The sequence below is a fragment of the Schistocerca americana genome, chromosome 1 (genome assembly GCF_021461395.2).
Source record: "Schistocerca americana isolate TAMUIC-IGC-003095 chromosome 1, iqSchAmer2.1, whole genome shotgun sequence".
Classification (NCBI taxonomy): Eukaryota; Metazoa; Arthropoda; class Insecta; order Orthoptera; family Acrididae; genus Schistocerca; species Schistocerca americana.
Genome location: NC_060119.1, coordinates 463,928,055 through 463,942,015, shown reverse-complemented (window position 1 = coordinate 463,942,015; position 13,961 = coordinate 463,928,055). Strand labels below are relative to the sequence as shown.

The 13,961-nt window shown below is 42.8% G+C and overlaps 1 protein-coding gene across 1 annotated transcript; it reads right to left on the bottom strand.

Moving 5' to 3' along the window:
• Window positions 1-1,156: 1,156 nt before the first annotated feature.
• On the bottom strand, window positions 1,157-13,718 carry LOC124562209. The gene is made up of 2 exons (XM_047130942.1): window positions 13,348-13,718; window positions 1,157-1,375 (listed from the first exon to the last, which is right to left on the bottom strand). The coding sequence occupies exons 1-2, from the start codon at window positions 13,594-13,596 to the stop codon at window positions 1,157-1,159; spliced, it is 468 nt and encodes a 155-aa protein (XP_046986898.1). The 5' UTR covers window positions 13,597-13,718.
• Between the last annotated feature and the right edge of the window lie 243 nt (window positions 13,719-13,961).

The following is a 13,961-nucleotide window of genomic DNA, read 5'->3' as shown; positions in this document are numbered from 1 at the left end:
GGCGCTGCAGTCTGGAACCGCGAGACCGCTACGGTCGCAGTTTCGAATCCAGCCTCGGGCATGGATGTGTGTGATGTCCTTAGGTTAGTGCAACCCTTCCTGTAATTGCTGCAGATTTCAACAATGGGCCATGAACAAGTGTCAGTGGGCGAACCATTCAACGGAACATCATCGATATGGGCTTTTTGAGGCGAAGGCCCACTCGTGTACTCTTGATGACTGCTCGACATAAAGCTTGACGTCTCGCCTGGGCCCGTCAACAACGACATTGGATTGTTGATGACTGGAAATATGTTGTCTGGTCGGACGAGTCTCGTTTCAAATTGCATCGAGCGAATGGACGTGTACGGCATTGGAGACAGCAGCGGGCTGGTCAGTACTCTGTATTGGTGTGGGGCGTGTGCAGTTGGTCTGATATGGAACCCCTGATAAATCTAAATACGACTTTGAAAGATGACACGTACGTAAGCATTATCTCTGATCACCAGCATCCACTCATGTCCATTGTCCATTCCGACAGACTCGGGCATTTCCAGCAGGACAATGCGACACCCCACATGTCCAGAATTGCTACAGAGTGGCGCCAGGAACACCCCTCTAAGTTTAAACACTTCCACTGGCCACCGGACATGAACATTACTAAGCATATCTGGGATGTCTTGCAACGTGCTGTTTAGAAGTTATCTCCATCCCCTCGTACTATTTTGGATTTATGAACAGCACTGCAGGATTCATGGTGTCAATTCCTTCCAACACTACCTCAGACGTTAGTCGAGTCGATACCACGTCGTGTTACGACACTTCTGCGTGCACGCGTGGGCCCTACACGATATTGGGCAGATTACGTTTCTTTGGCTCTTCATTGTACATAATGAGGATTTCACTTTATTCAGAACACAGAAACCCTAGGCGAAGAGGGATGTTGGAGAAAGAATGTTCTTAAGCGATATAAGAAGGAAGAGCTGGAGACGAGGACTCCTAACCGAGAATTAAGAAATGGGGGAGGAAAGTGATGAAGGATGATTGCGAAAAGGTCCCCTGACATGGAAGGGAATAAAGTTTATCTTTCAAATATGAAAGTTTTTTTTTGCTTAGAAGTCAATAAAGGGTGCATTCAACAAATTTTGATTGCTGAAAGACGTAAGCAATCCTTTATTTAAATATTGTAGGCAAGGGTGTGAACGTGGTTACATTGAGCCATCTTACAGTCCATTTCACTCGAGCACGTGTTCCCAATGCAGTGCAGTGGTTCATCCTCTGCGCCCCCTGGCGCGCTTGACGGACTTCCTGCCTTTGGCTGCTCTGCCGTGGGCCGCTGTCGGAGAGCTCTCCCTGTGTCTGAAGTCAGCATGTCGAGTTTCGCCTGCTCGGAAGCCTGGAACAAGTTGACGGACAAGTAAATTTACTATAGGACCTGCGCACTTCCCTCTGCAGTAACTTTCTAATCACCAAGATTATATCAAGAAGTATAAGGAAGTCCCTTAGTGCATATATATGACATACGACTTATACTCATATGGAGTGAAATATTCACTCTGAAGCTTGACCCTTTCTGAGATATTAAAACTGTATGCTGGACGGGGACGTGAACCTAGCACGTTTTCCATTCTTGAGCGAGTGCTGTACTAAGTGAGCTATCCCGAACACGACTGTCGAACCACCCTCTCAGCTTTACAACCGCACTATCTGTCTCCTACATTCCAAATTTCACAGAAGTTCTCCTGCATACCTTGCGGCACCAGCACTCCTGGCAGAAAGGATACTGTGGAGAAATGCCTTCGCCACTAGCTGACTGTTTCCAGAATGAATCTTTCACTCTGGGACTGAGTGGGCACTGTTTTGAACGACTTTACAACCTTCATAGTTCCGCAGAGCGGATTCATTCTGGAAACAGTCCGGTAGACTGTGGGTAGGTCGTTTCTAAGCAACATCCCTTCTCCGAAGAGTGCTAGCCCCACGAGGTATGGAGGAGCACTTCTGTAAATTTTGGTATGTAAGAGACACGTACTACTGAAGTAAGGCTGCTGACAGAGTCGCGCATGGTGTACTCAGACGGTAAGAATATTACCCCTGAAAGGTAAGGTTATCGATTTGAGTCCCGAAAAGGCGCACAATTTAATTCTACCTGGAAGTTTCATACTCATATAAATCTGAATTCAGTAGATGATACATTTCCAGTCATACATCCTGATTCAGGTTCCATATCACTTGCAGTTATGCTGAAATGATTTATCCAGCAAGGCCTAGTTCAGTCATTCCGGTCAGCTAATGTTGCTTCTTTAATGGCCTCCATTTAGAGGAAAAAGTAAGATCCAACATATATCTCTGACGTTTTCCTCACTATAGCGGAAGTTTGAGGGGTCTATTCGACATGGTCGCTGACGATTCCTCCCTCCAAGCCCCTTTCCAAACGATGTTGACTACACGCCAAAATTGTCTTGCTGCAAACCCGCCTCATCCGTCCGTCGGCGTACCTAAAAAATCAAAGCACCGTCTGCTGGTCCTTTAGAACCATTCAGTGCCGACCGACCGCCGTGTCATCCTCTGACAGGGTCATCATTCGGATGCGGTGTAGATAGGCGTAAGATCAGCACACTCCTGTGCAGACCACAGTCAGCTTCTCAGACCTTCTAGCCGCTCTCGCTTAACCAGCTCCTCGATTGGCATCACAAGGATGAGGGCACCCTCTTCCATTCTTTCCACCAACGAAAAATCCCTCACAGCCACTATCTGTCTCGGTGCACAGGTTTTACTCTCTATCGCTCCCTGTAGCACCATCGAGATGATGTTTTAACACATGTCCCGTCATCCTGCCCCCTTCTTCTTGTCAGTGTTCTCCACATATTCCTTTCTTCGTCGATTCTGCGGAGAACGCATTCCTTATCTTATCAGTCCATCTGATTTCCAACATTCTTCTGTTGCACACCTCAAAATGCTGCGATTCTTTTCCAGTTTTCTCAGTCCAAGATTCACTGCAATACAATGTTGTAATCCAAGAGCACGTTCTCAGAAATTTCTTTCTCTAATTAAGATCTATATTTGATACTAGCACACTTCTCTTTGCCAGGAATGCCCTCTTTGTCTACGCTCGTCTGCATTTTAGGTCCTCCTTGCTCCATCCGTTCATGGGGCATTTTGCTTCTGTGGTAGCAGAATTCCTTAATTTCGTCTACTTCGAGGTTGATATTAAGGTTCTCGCTAGTCTCATTTCTGCTACTTCTCATTAGCGTCCTCTTTCTTCGGTTTACTCTCAGTCCATATCCTGACTCATTAGACTGTTCATTCCATTCAGTATATCTTACAGTTTTTCTTCATCTTCATCGACGGTAGGAAAGTAATCAGCGAATCTATCATTGACATTTTTTCACCTTAATTTCAGTCCCACCCTTGAAACTGTATTTTATTTCCGTCATTGGTTCTTTGATGTATGGATTGAACAGTAGGGGTGAACGACTGTCCCTCTCTTATCCTCTTTTTAATCTAACACTTCGTTCTTCGTTTTACAGTCTTACTCTTCTCTCTTCGTTCTTGTATGCACTGTATACTATTCGTCTTTTCCAGCATCTTACATCTATCTTTCTCAGAATTTAGAACATCCTGCACTGTTTAACATTGTCGAAGATTTTTTCCACGTCTACAAATCCTATGAACTTGTCTTTATCTTTCTTCAGTCTGCTTTCATTATCAAATTTACCGTCACAATAGCCCCTCTGGTGCCTTTACCTTTCCTAAAAACTAAGTCATTTGGTATATCTTCAGTTCTCTTTTTCAGTCTTCTGTATATTATCCTCTTCAGCAGCTTGGTTGCATGAGATGTTAAGCTGATTGTGCGACAGTTCTCGCACTTACCTGCCATTACTGTCTTCGGAATTGTGTGGATGATATTTTTACTAAAGTCTGATGGTACTTCACCAGTCCCATAGAGTCTACACACCAACTTGAACAGTCGTTTGGTTGCCACTTCCTCCAATGATTTTAGAAGTTTCATCGGAATGTTATCTCTCTCTTCTGCCTTATTTGAGCGTAAGTCTTCGAAAGCTCTTTTAAATTCTGATTCCTTGCCCTCATGCAGGTTTTATATGAACGCTTTCCATTCATCTGCTCTCTCCTCTGTATTTAACAGTTGAACTCTCATTTTTCTTTTAACGGTGCCGTTCTTGATTTTAAGTTCACACAAGGTTGTTTTGACTTTTCTGTATGCTAAGTCAGTCCGTACGACGATTGTTTCTTTTACTATTTCTTCACATCCTTTCTGCAACCATTTCGCCTTCGCCTCCCTGTGCTTCCATGATTTATACTGCTGTATTGTCTTTCCCTGAACATATTTGTACTTCCTTCTTTCGTCCATTGATTGAAGTATTTCTTCTGTAGCCGAACGTTCTACTCAGTCACCTACCTAATACCTATATTTGTTTTTACAATTCCCGTGATTGGTCTGATTAGGGATGTTCACTTCCCTTCAACCGAACTGTCGAGCGTGGCACTCCTTACCACTGTATCTACATCTTTACCGAGCTTCAGTCGCGTCTCATCCTTGCCCAATACTTCACTATCCAATTTTCTTCCACACCTATTTTACTGTAGGATTCTCTTAAAGTTCAGTCTGCTCTTCATCGTTATTTAATTGTGATCTGAGTCTACATCTGCTTCTGGGTACGCATTAAAATCCAATATCCGATTTCGTAATCTATGTCTGACCAAGCTAGGTAGCAAATCGTACAACGTATTCATGGAGTGTTTGATGAACGAAGAATTTGCTCGATAACTAATTCTTTGTGTTGTTCTGTCATAGTGATAATTGTTATTAACTATTTTTGATAATGGGATCTAAAACTGCTTTTACTTCTGTCTAGATCAAGCCGCCTTGTGGAGTGTGGCGGAGCGTACTTTTTGCACCACCGTCACTTCTCTCCTTTACTGTTCCAGTCACGAGTGGTTCGTGAGGAGAACGATTGTTGGAAAGCCTCTGTATGAGCTCGAATCTCTCTTATTTTACTTTAATCATCATTTCGCGAGACATACGTAGGAAGACGCAGTATGTTGGCTGACCCTTCCACAATCTACTGTCTTTTAACAATAAACCACACAATGATGCAGAACACCTCCTCTGCAGCGTCTACCACTGGCGTTCGCCAAGCATCTCCTGTGACGAAACACGACGCTCTTCTTTGAATCTTCTCTATTTCCTCCATCAATCCTATCTTGAACGGATCCCACATTGACGAGCAATATTCATGTACTGGTCGGTCTAGGACTGTGGGCGGACTAAGATTCCTAAGGATTCCTGCAAGAATCTGTCTGGCACCTGCCTTATCTGCGATTAGTTTTATGTAATCGTTCCGCTGCAAGTCATTATTTACGCATGCTCCCAGAAGTGTTAGCTGCCAGCTACAATTCTGCAATCGTGTAATCATACATTTCTCTCTACTTAAGCACAATACCTTGTAATTTGTAAGTCGTGAATCCATTGGAGTGATGAAAAAAATGAAAAGAGCATGTGGCATTGTCGGCCGGCAGGCCTCATAAGGGGAAGTTCGGCCGCCGAGTGCAAGTCCTGTTTCAGGCGACGCTACTTGGTTCAATTTGCGGACCGGTGATGAGGACAACACAACACCCAGTCCACGAGCAGAGAAAATCTCCAACCCAGCTTGGAATCGAATCCGGGCCCACTGCATGGGAAGCAAGCAAGTTAGCACTCAGCTAGGCAGGCGGACCCTTTTCAGTAATGACGGCTTGTTATTGTTGATCCCTATTTTTGATACTGGATTGTTTCCCACATCTTACACAGCAAAACAGTAGTAGTTGTAGTTCCTCTAACACGCTCTCATCACAATTCCCGAAATGTGTACAGGGCAATAAGCGAACGACAACCCTTGTCAGAACATTTGCAAAGGTGATACTAGAGCAATACTGTCTTGGTTTACGTTAAGGAGAAAGTGTAGCTTAAGTTACGACATGTACGTAATGTCGTTACGCCTCATGTATCACACAAACTTGAGAGTTAAAATATGTATAACTTTGGAGCAGAGACTACAATTCAAGAGATTATATATGTTAATAGATGAAGGAAAGTGTTATCTGTTGTTTCATGCATTGCGAAGTACTAAGTTGTAATTACGATGTCCATCCTTTTTACTTTCGTAAAATGCGTAAAAAGTTATAACGCGATATTCTTGAAAAATAAATAGCGTTCACTACCGTTTCCTTATAATTGATAAAGTTTCAGAATCTAGTAATTCTGAAACTATCTTAAATTAGTTGCTTTTGATTATGCTGTATTACAGAAAATTTCTTGGCCAGACGTAGATATACCATTCACATAAATAAAGTTTTGCTTCTGTTACGTTGGAACAGTTTAGATATTTCTTGTGTGTGGAGCTGGAGCTTGTCGCGGTAAATGTAGGAACTGACTCGTTGAAGTACTGTGGAGTTTCCACTAAACAAGTCAACACTACTTCCGAGAAAATCTAAAAACAGCACATGTTTACACATTTTGTACAGAAACCAAACCAAAGTGTTACGTCACTTGGACGTTGAGAATTTTTAAATAATTTTGCAGGTAGTCATGTTATGTATGTTTTATTTAAATGAACAAAGGAAAATACGCTCACATCATAAAATATTTTGTACTGGATGCTTCACTCCCTCGGAATTCGTCCAAAGTTGACAGTGGAATATAAGTAGCCAAAGAGCCTGCTCCCCATTTTCAACAGTTAGGATATGGGAAGCTCGAATCAAGAGTGGTAATACTTCTTTCGAAGATGACCCATGTGAAAGAACATCCCAAAACAGCAACCACAGACGAAAGCGGACCATCTGTTCACGTACATCTACATCAGTAATCTGGAAACCACTTGACTGTGGCTGTCGAATGGGAAATTCTTGTACCACTAACTGACCGCCTTTCCCAGTTCCATTAGCAAATGGCGCGTGGGAACAAATAAGTTGCTATGTTTTAATGTCTCGAATTTTCCTCTTTGTAATCATTTAGCGAGAAGTATGTGGAAGGAAGTAATATGTTGTTCGACTCTTCTTGGACAGTATTCTCTCGAAATTTCAACGCTAAACCGCTCCGTGATGCAAAACGTCTCTCTTTTAGTATCTCCTAATGGAGTTTGTTGAGCACATCTGCAACGCTCTCGCCTGGACTAGACGATCCCCTGCCGAAACGCGCCGGTCTTAGTTTGATCTTCTCTATCACTCTATCGGTCCTACCTGGTAAGGGTGCCTGATTGACAAACAATACACAAGAATCGGTCGAACAAGCACCTTGTAAACCATTACTTTCGTGGATGAGCTACATTTCCTTAAGATTTTCCCAATGAATCTCCGTCTCTCATCTGCCTTTCCTAATAGTTGTTTTATGTGGTCATTCAACTTAAGGTCGATCCGGGTAGATACTTCTAGATAGTTTACAATACTTACAATAGTTACTGTTTCCTGCAATTTGTCATCAATAGTATAGCTATACGGTAGTCGATTTCTATTCCTATGTATGCGCAATATGTTACATTTATTTAAGTTAAGGGCCAGCTGCCAGTCCCCGTCCCGCTAATCAATTCTCAGTGGGTCCTTCTGCAAATCTTTACTGTCTTCTGGCGTTGCTGCCTTCTTGCAGATAACCGCATCGTCCGTGAATAGCCTTAGCTTCGGAAGCATTCTTCTACATCATTTATATGCACTGTAAACAGTAACAGCCTCATCACACTTCCTGGTAGTGCTCCCGAAATTACATCTGTCGATCTTGTGCCGTTAAGAGCGACATGTTGAGTTCTTTTTCAAGGACGTCTTGAATACAGTCGCAAATCGCGTCCAACAGTCGGTAAGGTCGTATTATTTTGACTAATCTGCAGTGCGGGATGATTTTACACTACTGGCCATTAAAATTGCTACACCACGAACATGACGTGCTACAGGCGCGAAATTTAACCGACAGGAAGAAGATGCTGTGATATGCAAATGATTAGCTTCTCAGAGCATTCACACAAGGTTGGCGCCTGTGGTGACACCTACAACGTGCTGTCATGAGGAAAGTTTCCAACCGATTTCTCATACACAAACAGCAGTTGACTGGCGTTGCCTGGTGAAACGTTGTTGTGATGCCTCGTGTAAGGAAGAGAAATGCGTACCATCATGTTTCCGACTTTGATAAAGGTCGGATTGTAGCCTATCGCGATTGTGGTTTATCGTATCGCGACATTGCTGCTCGCATTGGTCGAGATCCAATGACTGTTAGCAGAATATGGAATCGGTGGGTTCAGGAGGGTAATACGGAACGCCGTGATGGAACCCAACGGCCTCGTATCACTAGCAGTCAAGATGACAGGCATCATATCCGCATGGCTGTAACGGATCGTGCACCAACGTCTCGATCCCTGAGTCAACAGATGGGAACGTTTGCAAGACAACGTTCATCTGCACGAACAGTTCGACGACGTTTGCAGCAGCATGGACTATCAGGTCGGTGATCATGGCTGCGGTTACCCTTAACGCTGTATCACAGACAGGAGCGCCTACGGTGGTGTACTAAACGACTAACCTGGGTGCACGAATGGCAAAGCGTCATTTTTTCGGATGAATCCAGGTTCTGTTTACAGCATCATGATGGTCGCATCCGTGTTTGGCGACATCGCGGTAAACACACATTGGAAGCGTGTATTCGTCATCGCCATGCTGGCGTATCACACAGCGTGATGGTATGGGGTGCTACTGGTGACACGTCTCGGTCACCTCTTGTTCGCATTGACGGCAATTTGAACAGTGGACGTTACATTTCAAATGTGTTACGACCCGTGGCTCAACCCTTCATTCGATTCCTGCAAAACCCTACATTTCAGCAGGATAATGTACGCCCGCATAGTGCAGGACCTGTACTGGCCTTTCTGGATACAGAAAATGTTCGACTGCTGCCCTGGCCAGCACATTCTCCAGGTCTCTCACCAACTGAAAACGTCTGGTCAATGGTGGCCGAGCAACTGGCTCGTCACAATACGCCAGTCACTACTCTTGATGAACTGTGGTATCGTGTTGAAACTGCATGGGCAGCTGTACGTGTACACGCCATCCAAGCTCTGCCCAGGCGTATCAGGGCTATTATTACGGCCAGAGGTGGTTGTTCTGGGTACTGATTTCTCAGGAAGTATGCACCCAAATAGCGTGAAAATGTAATCACATGTCAGTTCTGGTATAATGTATTTGTCCAATGAATACCCGTTTCTCATCTGAATTTCTTCTTGGTGTAGCAATTTTAATGGACAGCAGTGTAAATGCCTTCCTAAAGTCGAGGACATTGCATCAATCTGGTGGCCGATGATTACAGCGCCGTGGATCTCATGGAAGAACAGAGCGAACTGTTTCGCATGACCTCTGTTTGCGGAATCCATGTTGGTATTTACAGAGGAGATTCTCGTTTTCCAAAAACGTCGTCATACGTGAGCATAGAACATGTTCCATAATTCTACAACAGATTAACGTCAACGAAACAGGTCTATAACTATGTTCATCTGTCCTACGATTCTTCTTAGAAACGGGAATTGTCCGCAGTTTTTTGCAGTGGCTAGGTACCCTTTCTTGCTCCAACGACGTACGATAAACTGCTGGCAGCAGAGGAGCAACTTCTTTCGTATAATCTCAGTGAAATCTTCCGGGTATCTCATTTAGTCCTGATGCCTTTTCACTAAAAATCGATCGTAGTTGATTTTCTATGATCAGTTATCGCCGTATCTGCCATTTCAGAGTTTGTACGGTGATTGAAACGAGGGATCGTATTACCACTTTCCGCGGTCAAACCATTTCGGAAGACGCAAATCGGTCTGTGTGTCATTTTTCCGTTTCGTTGCCAATATGGTCACCAAGTGACTGAATAGATTGTTTCGAACCGATTACTGATTTTACGTAAGACAAAAACCTCTGAGGGTTTTGGTCAGATCCTTTGACAAAATTTTACTTTCAGACTCATGGAACGCTTCTCTCATTGCTCTCCTTACGTTCATTTTCACTTCGTTCAGTTTTTGTTTGTAGCTAGGTTTGGACTTTTCTTGAATCTGTGATGAAGCTGTCTTTGTTTACGTAGCAGTTTTTGACACGGCTATTAAACCACGGTGAGTTTTTCTTATCCCTTAAGATCTTGTGCGGAAAATACTTGTCTAAGGCTTGGACGATGATTTTTAATTTTTTTCTATTTGTGCTCCACATCTTCACCCTCAGTGCTGAATATTTCACGTTAGCCACTCAGATACTCTTCCATTTCTCACCCTTCACACTTGTTAATCAAAAATAGTTTCTTGCCTGTCTTAACATTTCTTCAAATACCCGTTATCATAGTATGCTACACACAGCCATAAGATCGCTCATACTATCTTCTTCGTTAACTGATTCGAGGAGGACAGATGTGTGTTTTGCTAGGAGGCCTCAGACGTTACCGTCATAAGTAGAGTATCTGCTGGATAACGGACAAGATATTCAGAATAATGGCACATGAATTCCTATCTCTGGCACAAGTTTTTATAGCATGACTCTCCCAATCTATACCTGGCAAGTTGAAGCCACCCCCATTATTACAGCGGGATCAGGGAACGTATTGACGAAATTCTGCAAGCTTTTTGTGAAGCCCTCTGCCACTACAGTTCCTGGCGTAGTTAACTTATAAAAACATCCGATTGCCAATTTTTGACTGACTTTTGATTCTTAACTTCACCCATATTAATTCATATTCTGATCCTTGCTATCCTCGCTAGATATTATCCAGTTCTCTAGTACATAAATAAGCCACCACCATTGACGATTAACCTATCCTTGCGACAAATTTTCGACTCATAATTTAAGATAGCGTTATTATTCACTTCCAGTTTCAGCTTTGCTGTTCACTTTCAACCAGCTGTCTGTTCCTAACACTAACTGGGCGTTATAATCTTCAGTAAGCGATACTAATTATTAGTATTCTGGGACCTTAACACTCGCAGTTGTTATTATACAGATACGAACAAAAAAATAAATAAAACATACTCCAAGATGAATGACGCATTTCTTATGTTGAACGGAAGCAAATGCAGAAACGAATTTCTGTGTTATACAGGATGCCCCAAAAGTCACGACGGGTTATAACTGTGATTAACTGTATCTATTGTTAGTTACCGCTGATATTTCACATACTTGAAGACCAAAGATGAGGGGCTGTTTACACTTACGTGTGGAATGTAATTTCAGGGAACAAAGGAGGAAAAAATATATGCATCAATTAGTAACTATGGACAAAATATGGGGACACCAGTTAACGACAAAACTGGTTGAAATTCTTGTAGCGTGGTCCAAAGTAACGCGGAGTCCGCTAAAAACGCTAACGTTTTCTGAGGCCATGGGTGAAACAGTGACCGGCGAACAGACTAAATGAAAAAAATGGATTGCAAAGGAAAAAAAATAATTTGTCATCATGACATGGGGAGGTCCTTTCATAATCTGAAAACTGAGGGAACTAAAGTAGGAATTGTTGGAACAATCATTTTTCGTTTACTTGACTTAGCATCCTCCGACATCTTGCATTTAGTTATACGTAGAAAGAAAGGACCGACTCAGCGTATACAGAAATCAAAACAGCCCTCAGTGCAATTAAAACCAAAGGATGTAACATTAAGACTGCAATGGGAATTCCTATGTTAAATGCAGCGGAGCGAGTTGATGCTTCGAAAGAGTACATTGAAGTCCTATATGAAGGAGAGGACACATCTGATGACATGATAAAGGAAGAAGCAGCAGTCGATAGGGAAAAGACAGGGAATGCAATATTAGAATCAGGAGTTAACAGAGTTTTGGAAGACTTAAAATCAAATAAGACAGAACCAATAGGTAACATCCAATAGGAATATCTAAAATTAGTAAGAGACGTGGCAACAGAACTATTCACGTTTGTACGTGGAATGCGCGAGACTGACGATATACCATCTGACTTTCGTAAAAATATCATCATTTCGAAAACTGCAAGAAGCGAGATGTGCGAGAATTATAGTGCAGTCAACATCCCAAGCATCCATCTTGCTGACAAGACTAATATAAGTGTCACGAAACCGGCAGTGATCCAAGTAGTAAGAAGTAAATACAGCTGAAGCGTTTTATTAATACCCAACATAAATACTCAGCTGTGATTGCCGTACCTACAAGGTACTCAAGGTGCTCAAGAGCTCAATATAGCTGAAGGAGTTTCTTAACACCCAAGATAATACAGAAGAATGGAAAATAAATTTGAAAATCTGTTAGATGACCATCATTTGGGCTTTAGAAAAGGTAAAGACACCAGATAGGCAGTTCTGACGTTGCGGTCGGTAATGGATCAAGATTGGAGAAAAATCAAGACACGTTTATAGGATTTGTCGAGCCGAAAATAGCATTCAACACTGTAAAATAGTACAACATGTTCGAAATTCCGAGGAAAATAGGTAAAGACGGATTATATGCAATCCATACAAGAAACAAGCGGAAATAATAAGATTGGAAGATGAAGTACGAAGTGTTCGGATTAAAAGGGGTATAAGACAGAAATGTCCTCCTTTACCCCTATCATTCAATTTATACACCGAAGAAACAATAAAGGAAAAAAATATATGTTCAGGACTGGAATTAATATTCAAGACGAAAGGATGTCAGTGATAAGATTTGCTGACGACATAGCTATCCTCAGTGAGAGTGACGATCTGTCGAATGGAATGAACAGCATAATGAGCACAGAAAATTGACTGAGAGTAAATTGAAGAAACATTTGGTTGATCACGAAGTAGAGGAATTCTGCCACCTAGGCAACAAAATAACCCATGACAGAATGAGGGCACAAAAAGCACACTAGCACTGCAAAAACGGCATTCTTGGCCAAGAGCAGTCTGCTGCTACGAGACGTAGGCCTTAATTTTAGGAAGAAATTTCTAAGAAAATACGTCTGGCGTACAGCATTGTATGGTAGTGAAACATGGACTGTGGGAAAACCGAAACTGAAGGAAATCGAAGCTTTCGAGAATTGGCGATGCAGATGAATGTTGAAAGTTAAGTGAACTAATAAGATAAGGAATGAGGCTCTCCGCGGAATCAGCGGGACACGAATATGTGGTAAATACGGACAAGAAGAAGAGACACGAAGATAGAGTGTCTGTTAAGAATAATTTCCACGGCAGAGAATAAATTCTATGGAACGGGAGGCAGCTGTGAAGGATATAAATGTCGAACGTACTCAACGAAAAAACGTTAGACGACCTATTGTCTGACAATGACTGTCCATTATTGTCCCATTCACTGCCAGTCAGAGGTTTATCGTTATCCACGGTCAGATTACTTAATGAGAAGAGAACTGCTATTGTGAAAACATACTTGACGCTGTCGCTGCTTCCGCAGTATCTGCGCCGCTGGTGGTTTCGCTTGTTGACATCCTGGAAGAACACCGCCTCCGTTCATTGACCCGCCTATTGGCATCCATGGCCTCATGCCGCCACCTATAGGTCTCAGTGGTCCAAAGCCGCCTCCAAATATAGGCAAGCCCGACAGAAGACCGCCAAAATCAATTGGCCTTCCTGGAATGCTGCCCTCCAATGGTGATGTCTGATCTTGGTCACCAGTCATAGTCGTTGTCTCTGTTTCGGCGTCCTGTCTGTCTTGAGCAGTACCATTAGTTGAGCATAAAATCAGCAGACAGGCACCTGCGATCAAAGTATGCCATCTCGGCAGTATTTGGTTGAGACCGATGCTACAGGAAGCTATAGAACTAAGGCCAGTGGAACACCAGTTCCTTTTGTGGTAAGGAAGGCATTGCAATCAGCAACGTTATCACGAGGACAACTTCGGCGGTGACGCAGAAATTCCTAAGCTAAGTCGTAAGCAAGCTTTTTCCTCTATCTCGTATTGTCACTGCTGACGGGAATTGTTCTTTCTTACAAAGCAACCACCTGATGTGAGTCACAGTCAACTCTTTGTTCAAGGTTAGAAGC